This window comes from Apodemus sylvaticus, chromosome 12 (assembly GCF_947179515.1).
Source record: "Apodemus sylvaticus chromosome 12, mApoSyl1.1, whole genome shotgun sequence".
Classification (NCBI taxonomy): Eukaryota; Metazoa; Chordata; class Mammalia; order Rodentia; family Muridae; genus Apodemus; species Apodemus sylvaticus.
The window spans coordinates 99,938,398-99,958,640 of NC_067483.1; the positions used below are offsets into that span (position 1 = coordinate 99,938,398).

General features: G+C 46.8%; 1 protein-coding gene across 2 annotated transcripts in view; it reads left to right on the forward strand.

Annotated features, from left to right (window-relative positions):
- Kcnh1 (potassium voltage-gated channel subfamily H member 1) overlaps positions 1-20,243 on the forward strand; it is a 317,409-nt gene that overhangs the window by 208,771 nt on the left and 88,395 nt on the right. For both annotated transcript variants that reach the window (XM_052200367.1, XM_052200368.1), the window contains exons 8-9: positions 12,643-12,842; positions 19,279-19,531. In XM_052200367.1, coding sequence (XP_052056327.1) covers positions 12,643-12,842; positions 19,279-19,531 — 453 coding nt within the window. The remainder of the gene's footprint in view (positions 1-12,642; positions 12,843-19,278; positions 19,532-20,243) is intronic.

Here is a 20,243-nt window from a genome sequence, read left to right on the forward strand (position 1 = left end):
CCTCCAACTCTTCAGTGCTAGAATTACAGAATGCGCTTCCTACTGTTTGTTACTTATTCTGCAGCTCATCTCTTCCTCTCCCTTCTCCCATTCTACCCAGAATCTGGTGCGTATCACCTGATGAATAGGCAAACTCTTTTCCAGGGGCGCTCTGTCATGGAAGAGTTTCTTCCCAACCAAGGCTTGCTGGTCAGGCCTGCTGAGCTCTGACTTTTGGAGGAAACATCCCCTTAAAACTTTTGCCCCAGCGAGGTATCCTCCTCAGGGAAGCACCTTGGTTTTCTGGCTTCCCCGAGAAAGGAATTCTTGATGAATCTTGCTCATGGTCAAGGGAAGGTTTTCATGGGTATTGATATGGGTGAGGTAGAGAATTAAGCAGGCTGTGGACAGGAATATACTCAGAGGGTGAGACTGGTTCAAGCCAATGGGCCACACTCTGGAATCTGGGCTGTTGAAGGGAAAGTACCATAAGAAGAAACTGTAAATCAATCAATCAATCAATCAATCAATCAATCAATCTCTCTTTCTCTCTCTCTCTGTGTATACATATATATGTGTATATAAGTACATGATGTACATGATCCTGTGTGTGTTTGTGAGAATGTGTACACACATGCCCTGCAGCATACATGTGTAGCTCAGAGGAAAACCTTAGGCATAGGACCTTGCCTTCCACCTTGTTTTTAGCAAGGTCTCTCCTTTCACTCTATGTAGGATAGGAGGCCTGGTCATGGTTTGTTGGTGATTCTCTTGTCTCTTCCTCTGTCTCTTCTGTAGGTTCTACCATAGCTAGCTGTTTTTGTGGGCCCTGACTCTGATTTTCATGCTTGTGTGGCAAATTCTTTAACCACCAAGGAATTTCCCTAGCCCATAACACATTTATTTATTTTAAATTAATTTAAAAAATTACGATCAGAGATATTTTGCCTGTCTGTAAGTCTGTATACTAGGTGTGTAACTGGAACACATGGAGGTCAATAGATGGTGTCAGGTCTCCTATAACCGGAGTTACAGATGGCTGTGAGCTGCCGTGTGTGGATACTGACAATTGAACCCTGGTGATCTGGAAGAGTAGCCAGTGCTCTTTCTAACCCATAGCTCACTTAACAAGTGTTTATTAAGAACCCCTGCAGTGCCAAGCACTGGTCTGGGCGCCAGAGATTCTTAGTGACTGTGACAGATATGCTTGACTTAGGGACCTGAGAACTCAGGAAATACTACATGTTATAAATGATTAAATTCATTATTTCTGAAGATCTTGGGGCCATCCTTGCTGTTCTCTAAGGAAGGACTGTATGTGACACTAAATGGAGAACTTGTGTGTGTTTGTTACGTAGATAGAGGAGGTCATAGAGTTTGGTGAAATAAATTGGAAATGTCAGAAGCAGGCATTGGGCGTGGCATGGAAGTCGAATGCGTTTTGAAAAGCTGCATCTGAGCCAAGATAAAAGAGATATGGCTCTTTGTGGGGAGGGTCTGCCTATGCAGCCAGCAGCCCCAAAGCAAGAGCATCTTCAGGAGACAGTCGGGATGCTAGATGGGAAGACAAGGTTGAAGGGTAAGAAAGGGACAGATTAGAGGCCTCTGGGTCATGATAGGGTTTTCAGGGAGTCTTGCTGGCTCTGTTTAGATGCCACTTTGGCTGCTTTGATGAGAAGAAACTGGGCAAGGACAACATCAGTGGCCACACAAAATGTCAGTCAGCTGGGTAGAGCTGTGTAGAGAACCAGGGGGCCTGAAATCACCTAGGAAGTAAGCTGTGCCCAGCAGCGCTCACTGGCCTTTGGGGAAGCATACTGAGTATAGTGCTCTCCTGTTTAACTGGATCTCAGCCTCTGTTGGCCTGGGAGAAGCAGGGCTGGTACTCTGCTAAGTGAGAAATGAGGTCCCCTGCTTTAATGAGAGGTGGTTTTGAATCTGGGCACCGGGAGGCCCTGTGTGGCAGTCTACTATCCTCAAGGAGACGCTCAGGGACTAAGTCTCACGTGACCTTGAATGCCCTCCACAACATACTTAGGACCATACGCTGCAAGCAGTTCCACTCAGGCCTCCATTCCTGCCCCCACAGCCTGTCGAGCCCCTAACCTTTTCCTTGCCTGTCACTCTGGTCTGCAGGCGTAGTTCCTGCCGGTGGCTATTCACAGGAAAGGGCCCGAGTCGATAAGTTCAGGGGAAAAATGGTTTTGAGGATCCATTGTTGCTATTCTCATGTCTCTGATATAGAGGAATGGCCCCCTTAAGGAAGGACCTTCTGGTCCTTAGAGTTGACTTCAGTAAAGTACTGCCTTAAGCCATTTGAGTTGCTGTAACACAATTCCTTGGTCTGGGTAATTTCTCACAGTTCGAGATGGTGGGAAGTCTTGCTGCTGTGTTCTTACATGCCAGAAAGGCAAAAGACATGGATTTTCTCAAGCTCTTATTAAGGGTGCTGCTTCCAGTCACAAGGGCTGAGTCCTTGGGACCTAATTACTCCCTGAAAGGGCTCACGTCTTAATTCTTTTTTGCACAAGGGATTAAGTTTCAACATGAATTTTGGAGAGACACCAACAGTCAAGTCATAGCAAGCAGGCTCTTGCTGAGAGCTTACTGCTCAGCGGGTCCCACGGAGTGGAACCTGGCTCTGTTCCTGGCCCACCCATCCCTCTGCATGGTCTGTCTATGCTCAGGCAGGAAGCAAGGTCTTACCTGGAGTTCATAGTTACTTGGGAGAGGGAGAATAGTGAGAGATGCTCCCAGCAATGGAAGCTTGTGTTTAAGTGTGTCACATCTCCTTGTTACTATGGCAACACAGAGGCGGCTGTCTTTAACGATGCCTGGTTTGTTGCTTTTGTTTCAGTGGGTTAAGACCTTTGCCTGCTTGCTCTTGTATCATGTTGTAAGTCTCGGCATCTTTATTGTCTATGTGTTGCGTATGTAAATGGCTCTCGATAACTTGCACAGCCACCATCATGAGTCCTTCCCACCTCCACAGCCTTCACAGTTCTTCTCCTGAAGGCATGTGTGGCTCGCCTCCATTCAACAGATGAGAAAACTGAAGAGCCGAGATCTGTTTTAACCAAAATAACAAGCCAGGGTAATGGTGTGAGGGAACTCTTAGTGTGTGACCCAGATCTTTCTGGTCCCAAACTGCCTGTTCTTTAATTTCTACTGTGCTCTGGACCTACATTGCAGTGTAAACGTAAGAGGACAATCAGTGTGCTCATCCCAGAGTCCTCTTTGAGAGAGTTGGAATGGACCTACCTCTGCCTATTTAAGGGACCTCAGTAGTGTGATGCTTACATATGAGCTGTAATGTACAAACATGGGCTTTAACTGTATATGAAGTTATTGCTAAAATTGCCTTATCTTTGATATTGCCACTTCTTAGACTAGCCCCATGAAAACCTTCTAATGTTTATTGTAAGATAAAATTACAAATCTAGGGAGAGGATGAATCCTTAAAGGGTTTATGACTGAATTGTTAAAGGGTATTGCTGCTGTAATTTTGTTACAGGCAATTTATATTCAGTCCAGGCTTGAGATACGGGTGCTCTGAGGGTCAGCATGTTTCCCACTGGGCTGTGACTGTCCACGTGCCAGCCCTGCAGGCCTAAGCACCTGGGCTCTGTCCCCACTCAGCCTGGACAGAGGGGACAGGTAATTACTCACTGGGCTCTGCACACAAAGGCACACAGCACAGAGCTGTTTTTCATAGGCTGTCCACTGGAAGTGTAACCTGCTGAATAGTGTGACTAGTCTCTGTGTGCGTGGGGTGGGCATGGCACGCTTCCACCAACAGCTTCATGAGTGGAAGGGAAATGCCTCTTAGACGTGCTTAGGTGAAACCTGAGCTGGAGGTGGCTCTCTGTCTTCTCTCCGGGGCTGTGGTCTCTTCAAAAGCAAGAACTTCTGGGGTCTCTGTTACAAGGCCCATGCCAGCCCTTGACTCTGCCTGGACTTTCTGTGTCTTCTTTGCCTTTTGGGGGCTTTATCCTCTAGTGCATATAAGCTAAAAGTACACCTATCTTTTTACACTTGCTATCTTTATCTTTGTAATGTGACATCCACAAGCAACCTCCTGGTAAAGTTATGGGCCAGGGGTGGGTGGCAAGAACTTGGAGGGTGTGCATAAGAACTTTCCCGTAACCTACTGCTTCAAGTAGGAAGCAGCTTGCAGCTCACCTGTAGGCAGTACCTTCAGAACCAGGCACAAACAAAACCTGAATTTTGTGAATATCCACCTCAGACCACCACTTTTGTTAAAATATAATGTTGAAACTACAAAGGCCATTAAGAATGAATGAAGAGCAGACTCCAATTTTTATTAGCCTCAACAGACAAGTTTGTGTCTGAACAACGTGTTCAGGACAGAGAAACGGAGACGCACACATGGTGCACATCCTGCAGCATGCACTCGGGCTATTAACACAGAGATTCTGCCCTACCTTGTCCTTTGCCTTCTAGAGCTGTAGTCAGACAAGTGGCGGGTGAGTCACAGCCCCTCCAAGTGTACTTGGCCCGGGCACTGTCTGTGAGCCTTGCTCCTGGCTAGCTTGTTGATCTGATGTAGTATTAGTTTGGGCTCTCTAGAGTCACAGAATGTATGGGCAGTCTCTATATAGTTAGGGAATTTGTCGATGACTTACAGTCTATAGTCCAACTCCCCAAAAATGGTCAGCAGCAGCTGTGGATGGAAGTCCAAGGATCTAGCAGTTGCTTAGTCCCACGAGGCAAGCAGGCAAGGAAGAGTGAGTAAATCTTCCTTCTTCCAATGTTCTTATATGTCCAGCAGAGGATGTAGCCCAGATTAAATGCTGTGGGTCTCCAACAGAGGGTGTGGCCCAGATTAAAGGTGTGTGGTTCTGCAGCAGAGGGTGTGGCCCAGATTAATTCCAGATGATCTTGAACTCCGGAGATCTCCTTGTTTTAATCTTCTGGAATTTATAGCCACTATGCTTCAAGATCTCCATGCCAAGATCCAGGTCAGAAACTTATATCTCTGAGCCTCCAGATTAGGATCATAGGTGAGCCTTTCAATTCTAGATTGTAGTTCATTCCAGATATAGTCAAGTTGACAACCAGGAATAGCCACTATAGCAAGACTGACAGAAACCTAAAATGAGCACACCAGAATACAAAGCGACCCCCTCTCATACCTTCTGAGACAAGTTGGTCCATGATCGTAGGCTGAGAACTCAACTGGGAAGTGGGCCAGGGGCCTGGACTCCTATCTGTGTAGTCTGTCCATGAATGTCCACCCCATCTTCTCACTACGGTCTGCCATCTTGCTGGCAAGTGAGTGCCCAAGAGATGAGGAAGAACTTGAAACGATGTACCATCTCAGTCATGCTCTGTTAGTTACTGAGCATGTGCAAGGTTTTCCGCCTCAGCTGACCTCCACAGGCTCAGTATTCTAATAAGGCTCCAGAAAGGTCTGTGGGGCCACAGAACCTGTCAGTGGATTGTGGGCGGCTCCTGATACCTAGCTTTAGACTTCATACCCACCCCACCAGCTTTCTGCCCTCAGTTCTCATAGTATTCCCTCCATACATCCTGTGCCCCCAGGCCCTGAGCCAGTGCAACACACTGCCCCCCATCATCCAAATCCCTGCTTACCTTTCAGCAACTTATCTGAATTGGACGGGTGTCCTGCCAACGTCCACCATCTCTAGTGTAGGGCAGGCATCCCTCCACAGCCACACATTGTGGCTGCATTCTGTCTTTTATTCTCTCGGGACCAGACTTCATGGGATGTGGGAGCTGAATGCTAATCTTTGCCTGATATAAGGAGCAGCTCATTACCATTTGTCGAAGAGATAAGTAAAGGAAGAGCTAGAGGTAACCTGCTATCTTTCTTTTTAAGATTTGCCATGGTCATGGTGTCTCTTCACATCAATGAAACCCAAAGACGCCATCAGCTGCAAGAGGCTCATTAGCTCCGCAGAACTTCTTGGAGTAGAGTTGAAATCCAAGGTTTGAAAGAGAAGTAGAAGGATTGTCCTTCCAGGAACTGTCAGCTCGTCTCCCGTCTCTAGCTCTCATATACTTTCTTTTTTCTCTTCTGTTCTTGACTTTGATGCTATCTGAAAGAGGGTTTGGGGTTCACCTTTGAGTATGTTGTGAGATTATCAGGGTTCCCTCCCACAGCCATGCTCGGTCAGTTACTGAGCATGTGCAAGGTTTTCCACCTCAGCTGACTTCCAACACTGGTTGTCCATAGGTGCCGAAGCCCTTGGCTCTCCCATGTGGATAGCTGGGTTCAGGTACCTCAAACAGTGCTTGAAGAACTAAGACTGGGGATCAGCTGGAGCATGCAGGTGATGCTAGAGCATGCTTGTGAGCCAAGGTGAGGCTCAGGGTTCTCTGGGGTCTCAGAACCCACAGCTCTCAGGTCCTTTCTTGTTGACAATCCCTTGGGATGGCATGATTTTATCTGTGTGCTCTATATCCATTTTCTGCTGCTATTGTAACAAACACGGGCTCATCTGTCTCTGATAAGGCTAATGGTAGACCCCACCACCACCGCCTCACTGGATGTTAAAAGAACCTCACTAATGTATGCGTTAATGTGTGTGTGTATATGAAACACCAGGACAGTGTCTGGCCCCCAGTGGTATGTATGTCTAGTGGATAGAGGTGTGCTTGGTGCCATGCATGAACACTTTACAAGCCACGTGTTCAGGTTTGTTACTTGCTGGCTCAGATCTGTTTCTTGGTGACTCAGGTGTGAATCCTCTTCTGTTTCATGTAGGCTCAGGTGTGAATCCTCTTCTGTTTCATGTAGGCTCAGGTGTGAATCCTCTTCTGTTTCATGTAGGCTCAGGTGTGACTCCTCGTCTGTTTGTTGCTGCCTCAGGTGTGAATCCCCACCTGTTTCTTGCAGGCTTAGGTGTGAATCCGTGTTTGTTTGTTGCTAGCTCTAGGCTTTGATGAATCACTTGTCTCTTTTCACTCAGTATCAATACAACAAAGATAGGATCTTCCATGTCTGCACACTGTGTATATAAGTGCCCAGAACAAAGGCTTGCATGTGGCAGCAGCTACATAAGCACTCTGGTACTGCACCAATGTGGTAATTTCTTCTTGTACTCACTGGATCACTATGTGGCCCTCTGTGTCCAAAGGGGGCAGTCTCCTGCCTCACGGAGTTTCAACAACAGAGTTAGAACCACTGGCTCATGCAGAGAGAGGGACTCTGTAGGGTGTGGAATGTTTACAGAGATCTGCTACCTGGTGTCGTGTGAGGTTGGAGGCCAAGTGATTCTCATTCTGGGTGAATATTATTTGATGACACTGTGAAAAGAAGCACCATGAACCTCACTGTCACACAGCAAAAAAATGACACTTGAAACCTGATCAATGCCTGTCATTGCAGAAAATCACAACATGCTTGGGGGGGGACCAATAGCAGAGCCATCAGTTGTCAGTGTGATTTAATCTGTCCCTCACACTGTGAGTGGGAGAGGCATTTTTGCTAACTGCTATCGCACAATCATTGTGATGTGCAGATTCGGGTGGTCAGGGAGAGAACAGTGTCTTCCGAGAAGTCTTCCACTTTATCTTTGTCTTGAGATGTGGGAGGGAAAGTCCAGATTTATGAGAGCTTTAGGCATGGCTGCCACTGGAAAGCAGGCCTGGGGGTCCTGTGTGTTTAAACGTATGTGTCTTTCCAGGCAGCTTTGTTAATTAGTGTGGGAACTACCTCAGCTCTCATCACAGAATGAGACAGGACTTGTGGGCTTGTGAACCTTGCTGGGCAGCAAGCTGCCTTTCAGCATGGGCCCTGTAACCCGGGGTCCACCCATGACCCAGGCCTCAGGAAGGACAAGCCAAGCCAAAGACTCAATCACGGGGAGACCCTTACAGCCAGTGTCTGAGCATCACCGTTCCTTCACAGGAGGGTTTGCCTGTGGAAATCGTTCCTTTTATCTGCAGGACTATTAAAATGCTGGTCAGCAAGGTGGTGCAGTGTATTGTTAATGGGTGATAATGCTGTGGGCACTGTTATTTCATTTGATGGACTAGAAGTGGCTGGAAATGACCTTCTATCTCCCGGTAAGAACTGTGCTTGCTAAGTGGCATTCCCTAGTGTGTGGCGTCTGAGGTAATTTAGGCATTTGTGCTATATTTAGCATGGTATTAAATGAGTTTTAAGGAGTTCCTTGCTATAAATAGAGAAATAGGTATATTTTATAGTCTCCATCTTGAGAGCCACTTTCTGACCTGGGCAGTGTCTGGGCAGGTGGAGGTGCATGAGGTCAGAGCTGGCAGGAAATCCAGAGTGAGTATAGTCAAGTCCACTTGGTGTCAGGCTCATGGGGTGTTGCCTGCTGTGGGGTTCTGTCTCTACCCTTGACTGTGCAGCTCTTGGTCTGTGGAGTGATATTAGCTGAGTTCTGCACCCTGACTATGGCTGAATATACTCCCTATGTCAATCGATTGACATAGGGCATTGTGTTCAGTCCACTAATGAAACAGCAGGCTCGCATGCACAAGCAGAGCGTCTCTATCTTAGCACGCTCAAAGCTGCCTGAGGAGTCTGTGGAAGCACCATTCTGAGGCTCGATCCAGAGACCCAGCAAAAAAAAATCTGCATTCCTCCCAAGGACCAAGGTAATAGGGTGTTGCTGGTCTGTTTGAGTACACACAAACTAACCTCTTAGTGACAGCCCTTTAGCTGCTCATCCACAGCATTTATTAAGTGACTACTGAATGCATAGGAAGAAGCCTCCAAAATGACTCAACTGTAATTTCTGCAAATCAGAAAACATATGTGAAGAAAAATACAGACTAGCATAGCACTGGAAGGTGGAAAGATCGTCGCCAAGACCCAGGGCGCAGGGAGCAACTGAGGTGCAGCTATAAACACTGGGTGCTGTACAACGGAATGCTAAGGTTGACCGTGGAGCGTGTCATGACTGTGGAGCGTGTCATGACTGTGGAGCGTGTCATGACTGTGGAGCGTGTCATGACCGTGGAGCGTGTCATGACCGTGGAGCATGTCAACCACCATTGCTCTGGCGCTCACCTTGTTGACTTGGTGATGTTACCAAATAATTAAACTGCACCAGTTCCCTTTCTGACAAAACACTTAATAAGAAGCAACTTCAGGGAGGAAGCATTTACTCTGGCTTACAGGTTGGTGGGGCTGCAGTCCGTTGTGGTGGGAACATAATGACAGGAGGAAGTTGAGGCAGTTAGTCATGGTGCATCTGTGTTGTGCCTGCAGCAGGAAGGCAGAGAGCCAACAGCAGGTGGGGCTGGGCTACAGAACCTCAGGGTACCCACTGACTCAATTTCTCCAGCAAAGCTCTGGCTCCTTGTGGCTCCACAACCTTCCCAAATAGGAGTGTTCAAACACAGGCGTCTATGGGAGACATTTTACATGTAAATCACAGGAGGCCCTAAGAAGTTCTAGCTTTACCTCAGAGTCATGGATGCCCTCTCTAATGTGTTTCCTCCCAGGACTAGATACAACACACCTGAATATTCAGTACTGGTTTGCTGAATTAAAATACTGGATGATTGCCGGGCGGTGGTGGTGCACGCCTATAGTCCCAGCACTCTGGGAGGCAAAGGCAGGCGGATTTCTGAGTTCGAGGCCAGCATGATCTACAAAGTGAGTTCCAGGACAGCCAGGGCTATACCGAGAAACCCTGTCTCAAAAAAAAAAAAAAATACTGGATGATGTAAGTGTCTGAGGGATTGTTGCCAGGTCCTCAGACTCTGACAACCCTGCTGCTAAGTATGGCCCAGTGTTGCATGGGTTTTGGGTCCTGCTATCGGCACTTACAGACGTTAACCTATTTATTAAAATTATAACTGAGCCAGTTGCATGATATTCACTAGTCATTGTAGTACTTGAGAGACTAAGACAGGGCTAGCTATTGTAAGTTCTAGGGCAGCCTAGAACTTTATATAGTGGATTTCAGGCCACTCTGAGCCATTAGTGAAACCTTCCCTCAAAAGCTCAACTCTAAACCAAACAGGAACTCCATAGTATATGAAGACATTTTGAGAGGGCAGGTGGTTGCCCTAGGTCAGCAGTGGGCCCAGCTGGGACTATGAACAGAGCTTTTGAGACTTTAAAGCAGAATCCGTGTTCTGGGTGACTCCTGTCCATGGGATGGACCTGCTGGCAGGCAGTGAGCAGCTACTCCCTCTCTCCTCATGGTTACTACTCATTTCCACCACTGAGAATTACAGATAGGAACATGTTTTTTCCTATTCTCCATAACTGTCACACTAGAATGAACAGAAACAGTATCAATACTGTGATGGTTTGTATATGCTCAGCCCAGGGAGTGGCAAGGTTAAAAAATGTGACCCTGTTGGGGTAGGTGTGGCTTTGTTGGAGTAGGTATGGCCTTGTTGGAGTAAGTGTCTCACTGGGCATGGGCTTAAGACCCTCACCCAAGCTGCCTGGAAGTCAGTATTCTGTTCACAGCCTTCAGATGAAGATGTAGACCTCTCAGAGGAAGGAGTGTGGTTAGACAGGGGTTGCATGAGGCAGACTGAGTGGTTCTGTATTCTGAGCACAGCACTGGCTATATGAACATACAATGTAACACAGAACAATGGATGCATATTCCTCATGGCAGCCCTTCTTCTGTAGAAAGTATAACGAGTAGCTGGAAAGTAAGCCAACTATGGCTGGGACCCCTCCCCTGTCTGAATGGTGCCCCATGACCCCATGACCCCATGAATATCTACTTATCTCCAAATATGTCTCCACTCATGGGATCAAACTGAAAACACATTCTTATAATATTTCTGTGCTTTTTTTTTTTTTAAGAAACCAACATTTCAGAATTCTCACTACATAGTGCTACCCTCACTGGACTTCACACATAGTTGATTTAATTAAGATAATCTCGTATAGACATACTCATAGGTCACTGGACTGGGACTTCACACATAATTGATTTAATTAAGATAGCCTCATGTAGACACACTCATAGACCACACTGATGCAGTCTTCCACTGAGATCTCTTCCCAAATGATTCTAGGTTAGGTCAAGTTGACAGTTAAAACTCACAGTCACAGATGGTGACATGAAAGTCAGGTTATAATAGAGCTTGTAAAAGGAGCAAAGGGTACAGTATGGGCACACTGCACCAGAACCTTCATGAACTCTAGGAATGTAAAACATGCAGCTACTTTAAACATTACTATTATTATGTTCAGACAAGGTCTCACTATGAAGCCCTGGCTGGCCTGAAACTCACTGTATAAACCAGGTTGTCTTAGAACTCATAGAGATCCACCACCTGCCTCCCAAGTGCTGGGATTACAGGCTTGTACTGCCCTTAGCTATTTTTATCTTTTTAGTTATACATATACATGCATGTCTGTGTGTGGGTATGTACACATGTGGAGGTGCCTGTGGAGACCAGAAGGGGGCATCAGATGCCCTGGATCTGGAGTTACAGGGTGTTGTGAACCATCCTACAAGGGTGCTGGGAATGGAACTCAGACCCTCTGCAAGAGCTGTGTGCTCTCTTAACTGCTGAACCATCTCTTGAGAGCCAGGAGGAGCCTCTTCAGAAAACCACCCGGCGTGGGGGGGGGGTCAGAGGGGTTGTCAGCATGTTAAACACAGTCACAGATGAAAGCAATGCTAACCCCGGGTACATATCTCAAAGAATAAAATGCATATTCACTCAAATACCTACCCACAGATGCTCATAGTACTTCATAAACATAGAAGCTGAAGTTAGAAAGAAAGATACAACCAGAAATACCCATGACCTGATACAGAGGCAGATGGATACGGACTATCCACATGATGGAATACTATTTAGGAAGGAAAACCTATATAGTGTGAAGGAAGCTGTCACAGAAGACATACAGTGTGATTTATAGAAATGCCTAAAATGTATGAGTTTGCAGAGACAGGAAGTGGTTGTGTGTGGTGGGGGAGACTGGGAGAGAATGGAGAGGGTCTGAGATGTCGTTTTTGAGAAATGAAAATGTTCTAAACCCTATGGATGCATAACTCTAAAAATATGTTTTAAAAACACGTTTTACATTTTGGCTGCATGTACTTTATGTGTCTTATAGATTCTTAGTAGAATCCCTAAGATAGAGAGCACCATGACCAAAATCAACATGGGGACAACAGGGTTTATTTAATCTTACCACTGTTACCTTTTCTGGCCCTCTGCAGACTCTCCATCATAGTTATTTGTGGTGTCCTCTTGGCCAGTTCCTCCTTACTGCGTGGTTCTATAAGGACCAGGCTGTGTCTCACTTACTATCCAGTGTGCCAGGTAGCTTGGAGCTTGGCACACACCAGAGCTTGGTAGATTTCTGCTTGGAGCATGAATTTGCAGTTGTGGGCACATGGACTCACACTTGACTGGTGGCCTCAGGCTCAGATTTTCTGTGACAAGTATAAAATAACTTCCTTCTTGCTTCATGTGTCTGATGTGTCAACTACTCCAGGTCTCATCCTGGACCTGTCTAACACTCCATTGGTCCTAGTTGTCTCCTGTTACAAACGCTTTAGTTTGAGAGGTGAGGCTCTCCTGAGGACTGGACACCATACTGGGGAGTACAGCTCCATCTGTGGGCCTTCTCTAAGGGAACTTCACACTCTGTAGTTTGACTTGGGGTGCACTCATGGAGCACTCACACATGTTTCTCCCCTTTGTCTCCAGCTCTTCTGTATGCTACCATCTTTGGGAACGTGACAACCATTTTCCAGCAGATGTATGCCAATACCAACAGGTATCATGAGATGCTCAACAGCGTTCGGGATTTCCTGAAGCTCTACCAGGTGCCCAAGGGGCTGAGTGAGCGGGTCATGGACTACATTGTGTCCACCTGGTCCATGTCCCGAGGCATCGACACAGAGAAGGTAAGAGAGGGAGACTCCATGGTACCACCTATCCCCCAGCTGTCCCCAGAGGGCTGAGCTCGGAACATTCCAGGGACATCTGGGATTCTCATGTCCTTCTTCCAGGGGTTCAGATGGCCTCTCTGTTGTCTTTACCAAAGGACTAGAAATTAAGAGCCATCATTTAATAAATCAAGGGCATGGTATGTGTCCTGGAGCATGGGGAACAGCTGTCCTGCTGTCTTGGGCAGTGATGAGATGAAGACCCTGAACAGGAGGCTGTTTCTTTTCGCCCCAGGTTTCCAGATGATTCCCCTGCTTGTCAACCTTGCTTTTCAAAATGTTGATACTTTTTGTTCAAATGAACAAAAAAATGAACCTTAACTTTTTTAAAGAAATAGTGCATTAAATATGACTTATCTTGGTTATATTTGGTCTTCTCCTTATAGTGAGTTTTACATTTTTGTAAGCATATGCATTTACACTCTCCTAAGGTCACTGCTCATCTCTCCCTTCCTCTTCCGATAAGAATCCCATGGTGCTGTCATTAAAACTAGACTCCGGACCACCATCCCTAGCCAATGAGCACTGGGGGTGATGGGCAGGTTCAGTAATTACCTGGAAGACTGTGCCTCAGCCAAGTCCAGGCGATAGTAGCACAACTCCTTAGTCATCAGTTGGCAACTGTTGCTCAAGAATGTAATACAGACAGTAGCAGACACTCCTGAGTACTGTTGTTCTCTAACAGTTGTGTTATTCCAGACATGGAGTAACATTCCTGTCAGAAAAACCATAGAAGGAGCAGAGGAAGGACACAGAGGGCTCATTTATGGGTTATCTTTGTGCCCCCCCACTCCCTCTAAGACACATCAGGTAGCCCAGGTTACCCCGGGAGTCAGTATGTAGCTGATCTTATACTCTGGCTTTCCTGTACCTCCCTTGTTCTGGGGTTATAGGTCCACACCACCACACCCCTTATGCATGCCAGAGGCGATCTCTGAGACACATCCCCAGCCCCTGCTTTGTGTGTTTCCTATGATCAAAGCCTCGACCTCAGCTCAATTTCTCTGATCCCAGTCTCTCTGACTCCACTTCCCTCATTGCCAAACCCCGTCTCTCTACCCAAGGATTATGGCTTCTTTCACCAGGAAAATGGTAGCACTGTGGCAAAAGTACCTGTGGACACATTGAAATCCAGATTGATCTGGCTGTGAGATCAGCCACCAGCATTCCTGACCTGAATGTGCACTGAGAACAAACATGTTCCAGGTGTGGTAGTACAGAGCAGTAATCTCAGACTTGGGAGGAGGAGGCTGGGCATCTGTGAGTCTGAGGCCAGTCTGAGCTACATGGCAAAACTTGTTGAGGAAAACCAGGAAGAACCAATGTTAGTTTGCATGATGCTTACCTACTGTACCTGAGTGGGCTTCACGTCCCCCTGGGGAGGGTATGGCTAGAAGCTCTGGCCAGCAAGGAGGAAGGCCAGATGTCTGGCTCCTTCTTTCCCCCAGGTCTAGGGTAACACTGGGATTTGGACCTGGTTTTCAACTGGTTCCAAAGCCTGTTCTTTTCCTATCATCCTCCCTCCTTTAATTTTTTAACTACATTTACTATGTATATGTGTCTGCATGTGTGTGTGAATGAGTATGTGTATGCAAATGTATGCATTGGTGTGTACATGTGTGTGCATGCATGTGTGTGTATATATGTGTATAGATGTGTGTGCATGCCTGTGTGTGCAAGTGTGTGCTTCTCTGTGTGTGTGCATGTGCGAAACTGTGCATATGTATGCATCTATGTGTATATGCTTGTGTGCATGTGTGCATGCATGTGTGAAAGTATATGGATGTGGTGTGTGCATCTGTGTGTGCATGTATATGTGTACATGTGTGTATATGTATATATGTGCATGTCTGTGCATGCATGCATTCATGAAAGTATGTGCATCTAGGTGCATCTATGCCTGTACATGTGTATGTGTATGTGCATATGCACGTGTGTGTGTATGCATGTATACATGTGTGTATGTGTGTGTGCACATGCATGTGTTTGTATGCATGTGTACATGAGTGTGTGTGTGTGTGTGTGTGTGTGTGTATGTGTACTATGTCATGGTATGTCTTGCTGGAGTCTGTTCTTTCCTATCATGTGGATTCCAGGGATGTAATTAGGTCCTCAAGCTTGGTGGTGTGGCTCGAACACCACTGAACTGTCTTGCAGGCTCTGCCTCTTCTAGATGTAAAGCATACATTAGAAGGAGGAAGGAGGAGGCTCACACCTCCTGCATGGGCAGGGCAGGGCAGGGCAGGGCAGGGCAGGGCAGGGCAGGGATCGGCATTGCTTGGCTCCCAGCTTTGCCAGCTCCCTATCCCAGCTGTGTCTGTTCTCCCTCCTCAGCACTGGCAGCAATGCCTGTTGGTTCTGTGGGTGCCAGGCAGCCGATGGAGCAGAAAGAACTTTGATCTTTGCCCTGAAGCTCCTTTTTCCCAGGCACTAGAATGACTCTGTAGATCCTGCTGTCTGGGAAAAGCCCTTCCCTGTCCCCATTCCTGCAGGGTTGGGCATGGAACTGCCTGAGACACTGCATACTCAGCTTGCATTCCTGCCCTAGTCACTGCTTACCTCCCTGGAGGGCTTTGGGACCTACCTCAGTTCCTGGTCCAGAGACCCAACGGTGGCATCTCATGGCAGAGCCCAGCCTGGGGAAGGAGGCAGTGGCTGCTGGGGAGAGAAGCAACACTGGAGCCCCTGCCTCCTCTTCCCCTCAGTGACTCACCAGTGACTTTGAGCACATCATGTGTCTCTCTGGCTCCAGTTCCCACGTTTGGAACACACTGAAGTGTGATGACCTTTAAGACCACGTGGCTTCTGTGGCCTTTGGGCTAGCTATGAACTCCTGGCCCATGAAAGCTTCTCAATGACATTAAATAAGGACCCACAAGTATCAGGCCTTTTAACACATGTAGCATGGCAAACCTCACAAAATCCTGCACACAAAACGAAAGACTTGACACCAGGAGTCAAGTGTTGTTCAAGTGCACACATTCGGTGTGCACTAAGAGCAGGACTGAGTCCAGAGCTTCAACCTTGACCCTGCGAGGCACAGCCCAGCAAGGCACAGCCCAGTGACGCACAGCCCTGAGAGACAGCCCTGGGAGGCTTCTCTACAGCCACAACTCTCAAGAGTAGCTTCTTAAAGCCAGGCGATTGAGAGGGCAGCCCTTGAAAGGCTATGGGACTCATGACTGAGCCCCTGCCTCAGAGAGAGGGCACACTACCCTTCTGCCTACTCCAGTGTGGAGTTTTCAGACAAGAGCAACCATGGAGAAGTGGCACAGCCCGGAGTTTGCTGTAATCTTTAGATACCCTCTGCAGTGCTCTACCTTCACCATTGGAGCTGGAATCAGTGTCCTGAAAGTGATGTTACCTCATGGCCAAACATTTATGCAGGAGTCTAATATGGGGAAGCAAATATTTAAATGTGAACTAACCTAGAGAATTAACTTGGTTCTGCTATTAAGCGCTGCTTGGACCTGATATGTGTGTCCCCACCATCTTGAGATCTGCGTGGACCTGACATGTGTGTCCTGGCTCCCTTACCCACGTGGAGAAAACCCTCAGATTACCATGTTTTAAGCAGCCTTGTTTGCCATGATCTCTTGGCCAAGGCTTTGTGCCAAGAGATTTTCTTTGAAAATTAACACATATTCCTCCATCCATTCTCCCAGAAGCACACTCACTTTTTGGCCATTCCACAACCCAGAACAGAAATGCAGAGGCACAAGAGACAGGGCTGTATCTCAGACAGGTACAATTTCCCTTAGCATTGCAGTGACTGTTCATAGTCTGTACTTTAAAGGAGAAATGAAGCAGAGAGTAGTTAAGTCACTCAAGGAAGAAGTGGATGGGCTTTCAGTCATGTGACCTCTTCCCCCTGTTCTACCTCCTCATGGATACTGAAGGTAGGACTGAAGCCATCCAGGGCAAGACTGGAGCAGGGAGGCTGGTGGAGAACCCCGGCTGCAGAGGCAAGTAGCTGGTGCTATGTGGCCTGGAACATTCCCAGCACCACAAGGAGGAGCCATTGAATGATCACGTTTGATTTCATGACCCCTGTTTGATTCACAAAATGGAATAGGAAAAGTTATTTTAAAAATGGTACTGAATTTTCTTGAAAAGACCACTAGAAGTCCCGTTATATCCTTAATGCTTGCTGTAGAAAGCCACATGGTGGTTTCTTGCAAATAGTCCACAGAAATATATCTTGCTCTGAAAAGCTGGGAAATTTTTTAACTGTTTAGGAAAAAGAGCTCTGCATGGCCTGCACTTCCTAGTTTGGTTTAGATGGTACAAGTGAGGTCTGGGACACAGCTCAGACTGTAGAATGGTTGTCTGGCTTGTCCAAAGTGCTAGGTTTCCTCCTCAGTACCTTGGGTCGGGTAGGGATGCTACGAGTCAAATGGCAGCCCATTAGCTTTGCAGAGCCGCCTGGCATTTGGATTGGTTAGTCTGTAGTTGGGCTTTGATGCCAAGCTACCTAGTGGGGAAGCCAAATATACTGTTTCCTGGCTGGGGAATGTTGGACTTCCCTGCGTCTCAGCTTTCTCATCTGAGCTGATATAATTAAAAGCACATCCTAGAGTTTCTGTGAGGATTAGCAAACACACACCAAGCTTTCGATGCAGAGCTACAGCCTTCCCCTTGTTCTCTTTGCTTTCTGTCTCCCTTATCATCCTCCGCAGTTGCTACCACATTTTACTTGTTTTGCTCATCACGTGCTTCTTCCTACTAGGCAGTAAGTACAATGAGGGCAGGTACTTTTGTCTAGTCGTTCTTCACCACATCAGTAGAACCTAGAATGGAGCCTGGTGCTCCGTGAGTACTTGGCAAATAGATATTAACTGTATTATGAGTAACTTGGTGGCAGACAGCAAGCACTTGGGAAAATGTGACTTTATATATCTCATTTCCATAAAGGATATTTATTTTTCGAAAATTAACACATGTGTATAATGTTTTTTATCTTATCTACCCAACTACCTCCCTCTAACTGTCTCAGGGACCCACCAACCTATCTCTATCAACTTCATAAGTAACCTGTCTCTATCAACCCCATCACCAACCTGTCTCTATCAACCTCATCACCAACCTGTCTCTATCAACTTCATGTCTGTTGCCATTGACATCTTCCCCTTCTCTTCCTCCTCTTCCTCCTCCTCCTTCATAATCATCACCATTCCACTGAGTCTAACTAGTTAATGACCAGTGTAAATGGGTGGAGAGGCCATTCACTGGGGCATGGGCTACCTACCAATGGCCATGTCCCCAAAGAAGAGTGAGTCTCCTTCCCCAGCAGCCATCAAGTGCCTGTAGTTCCATGCTTAGCGGTGGGTCTCAGGAGCACCTCTCCCATCTATACTGGAATTTTCACTGTCTTTAGCAGACCCCATGTAAATGCATCTCTTTAAATACCACCCCATATTCCCTTTATCAGCAAGTCCTGCCAGCTATGTAATAAGAACACAATCTCTAATCTAATGTGACTCCGTTATATTATAGAATGCCAGGCGGTTTCTCCCAGCTGTAATTTTGTACCCATTAACAAAAATAACTGTGTATTTCCAAATGATCAGGCGAGAATGTTTAGAATGTTCTCAGCATATACAATTGGCAAATAAAAGGGATGGATAGACTGATTACTTTGTTCATGTATGTTCATTATTGTATGCATGTTAAAATACCATGCTGTACCCCACACATGTATACATGTATGCATCCGTATATGTATATATATGTATACATGTATGTATATATGTATGCATATATGTGTGTGTGTATATGTATAATATATATAGATATGATTTGCTTGTTTGTGGAATTAATCTGAACATGGCACCTTCTTGCTGGCTGCACTGAACCAGCCCAGGCCAAGCACCCCTCACCCTTCCCTTTGAATTTTCTGTTGCCACCCAGAGTCAAAGTTCTTTAATCCCACTCTGGATTCTCAGCTGACACTGGTCCCCTGATCTGTGTCCCTGGTCACAGTCTATGACTTGGAAGCTTCTCACATGCTTGGTGTTTTCTCTCACGATGCCTCCTAGGCCTCCCCCAGACCTGGGTGTACTACTACCACAGATCCTGTGCTCGCTAACCTTCTAGAATGTAGAATCTACTCTCACAAGGTTCACTCTGACACATTCTCAAGCTGTCAGCTGAAATGGGATCTCCTTAGAGACCTTTCTCATGCCTGATACATGATACACTCTTAGCCCTGACTTTCAGACCCTTGTCCCAAGCATTCACCAAAGCATCCTAGAATCCAGACACTACCTGGCTTCCCCAGGGCACTGAAGCACAAGAGTACAGTCTGGCCTTGTGGGTACTGGCTCATGCCTGGGGTGCTGAGGGAAGGAGGCTGTGGAATGGACCTCACCGTGTCTCTTCCTTGTTTGGCCAGGTCCTGCAGATCTGCCCCAAGGACATGCGAGCTGACATTTGTGTGCACCTGAACCGCAAAGTGTTCAAAGAACACCCCGCCTTCCGGCTGGCCAGTGATGGCTGTCTGCGGGCCTTGGCCATGGAGTTCCAGACAGTGCACTGCGCCCCAGGGGACCTCATCTACCATGCTGGGGAGAGTGTGGACAGCCTCTGCTTCGTGGTCTCAGGCTCCCTGGAGGTGATCCAGGATGATGAGGTGGTGGCCATCCTAGGTATGTCCTGCCTATTTTTGATGTACCCCTGGTAATCAATTGTACTTGGGTTTGTCTTAGTCACTGGGTAGCCACACTTAACTAGAGATCTCTCCTTGGGGCAGGCTCATTTCTCCACCCATTCATCCATCCAACAAATGTTGAAGTGCCTTCTTTAGACCGATTGGTGTTTAAGGTTTTCTCCTCAAGGGGCTGCAGGCTATTGGAAGAGATAAATAAACAAACAATCATTTGGAATGTATCAGAAGGGGCATCTTAGTCAGGATTCAAATAGGAATGCTTCTTAAATAAAATTGTACATGATAAGAAAACAATTGAAAATGAGTTAGCAAAGAGCAGGGTAAAAACAGGATTCCAAAAAGAGAAAGGTCAGCCTGTATTGAGAGAGACAGGTATGATTCACAGGGACAGGTGTGACTTCATGGGGATAAACTCTGAGTCAGAGTGGCACATGGAAGGGCCACAGTGGGAGATGACACTGGGAGAAAGTTAACAGACCATAGGCTCCAAGGACCACATTAAAGGATGTTGGTCTCTCTAGCAGGGGCCAGGTAGGTGACCCATGGTGAATTGAAAGTAGCGAAGGGATACCGTTAGGTTTGTACTTTGAAAAATGACAGCAAGTAGAGGTTGGGCTTCGGTGGGCAGGGTAAGCAGGTAAAAGACATGTTTTCTAGGTGCTTAATGAACTAAGATGTGGGTGGACGGAGAG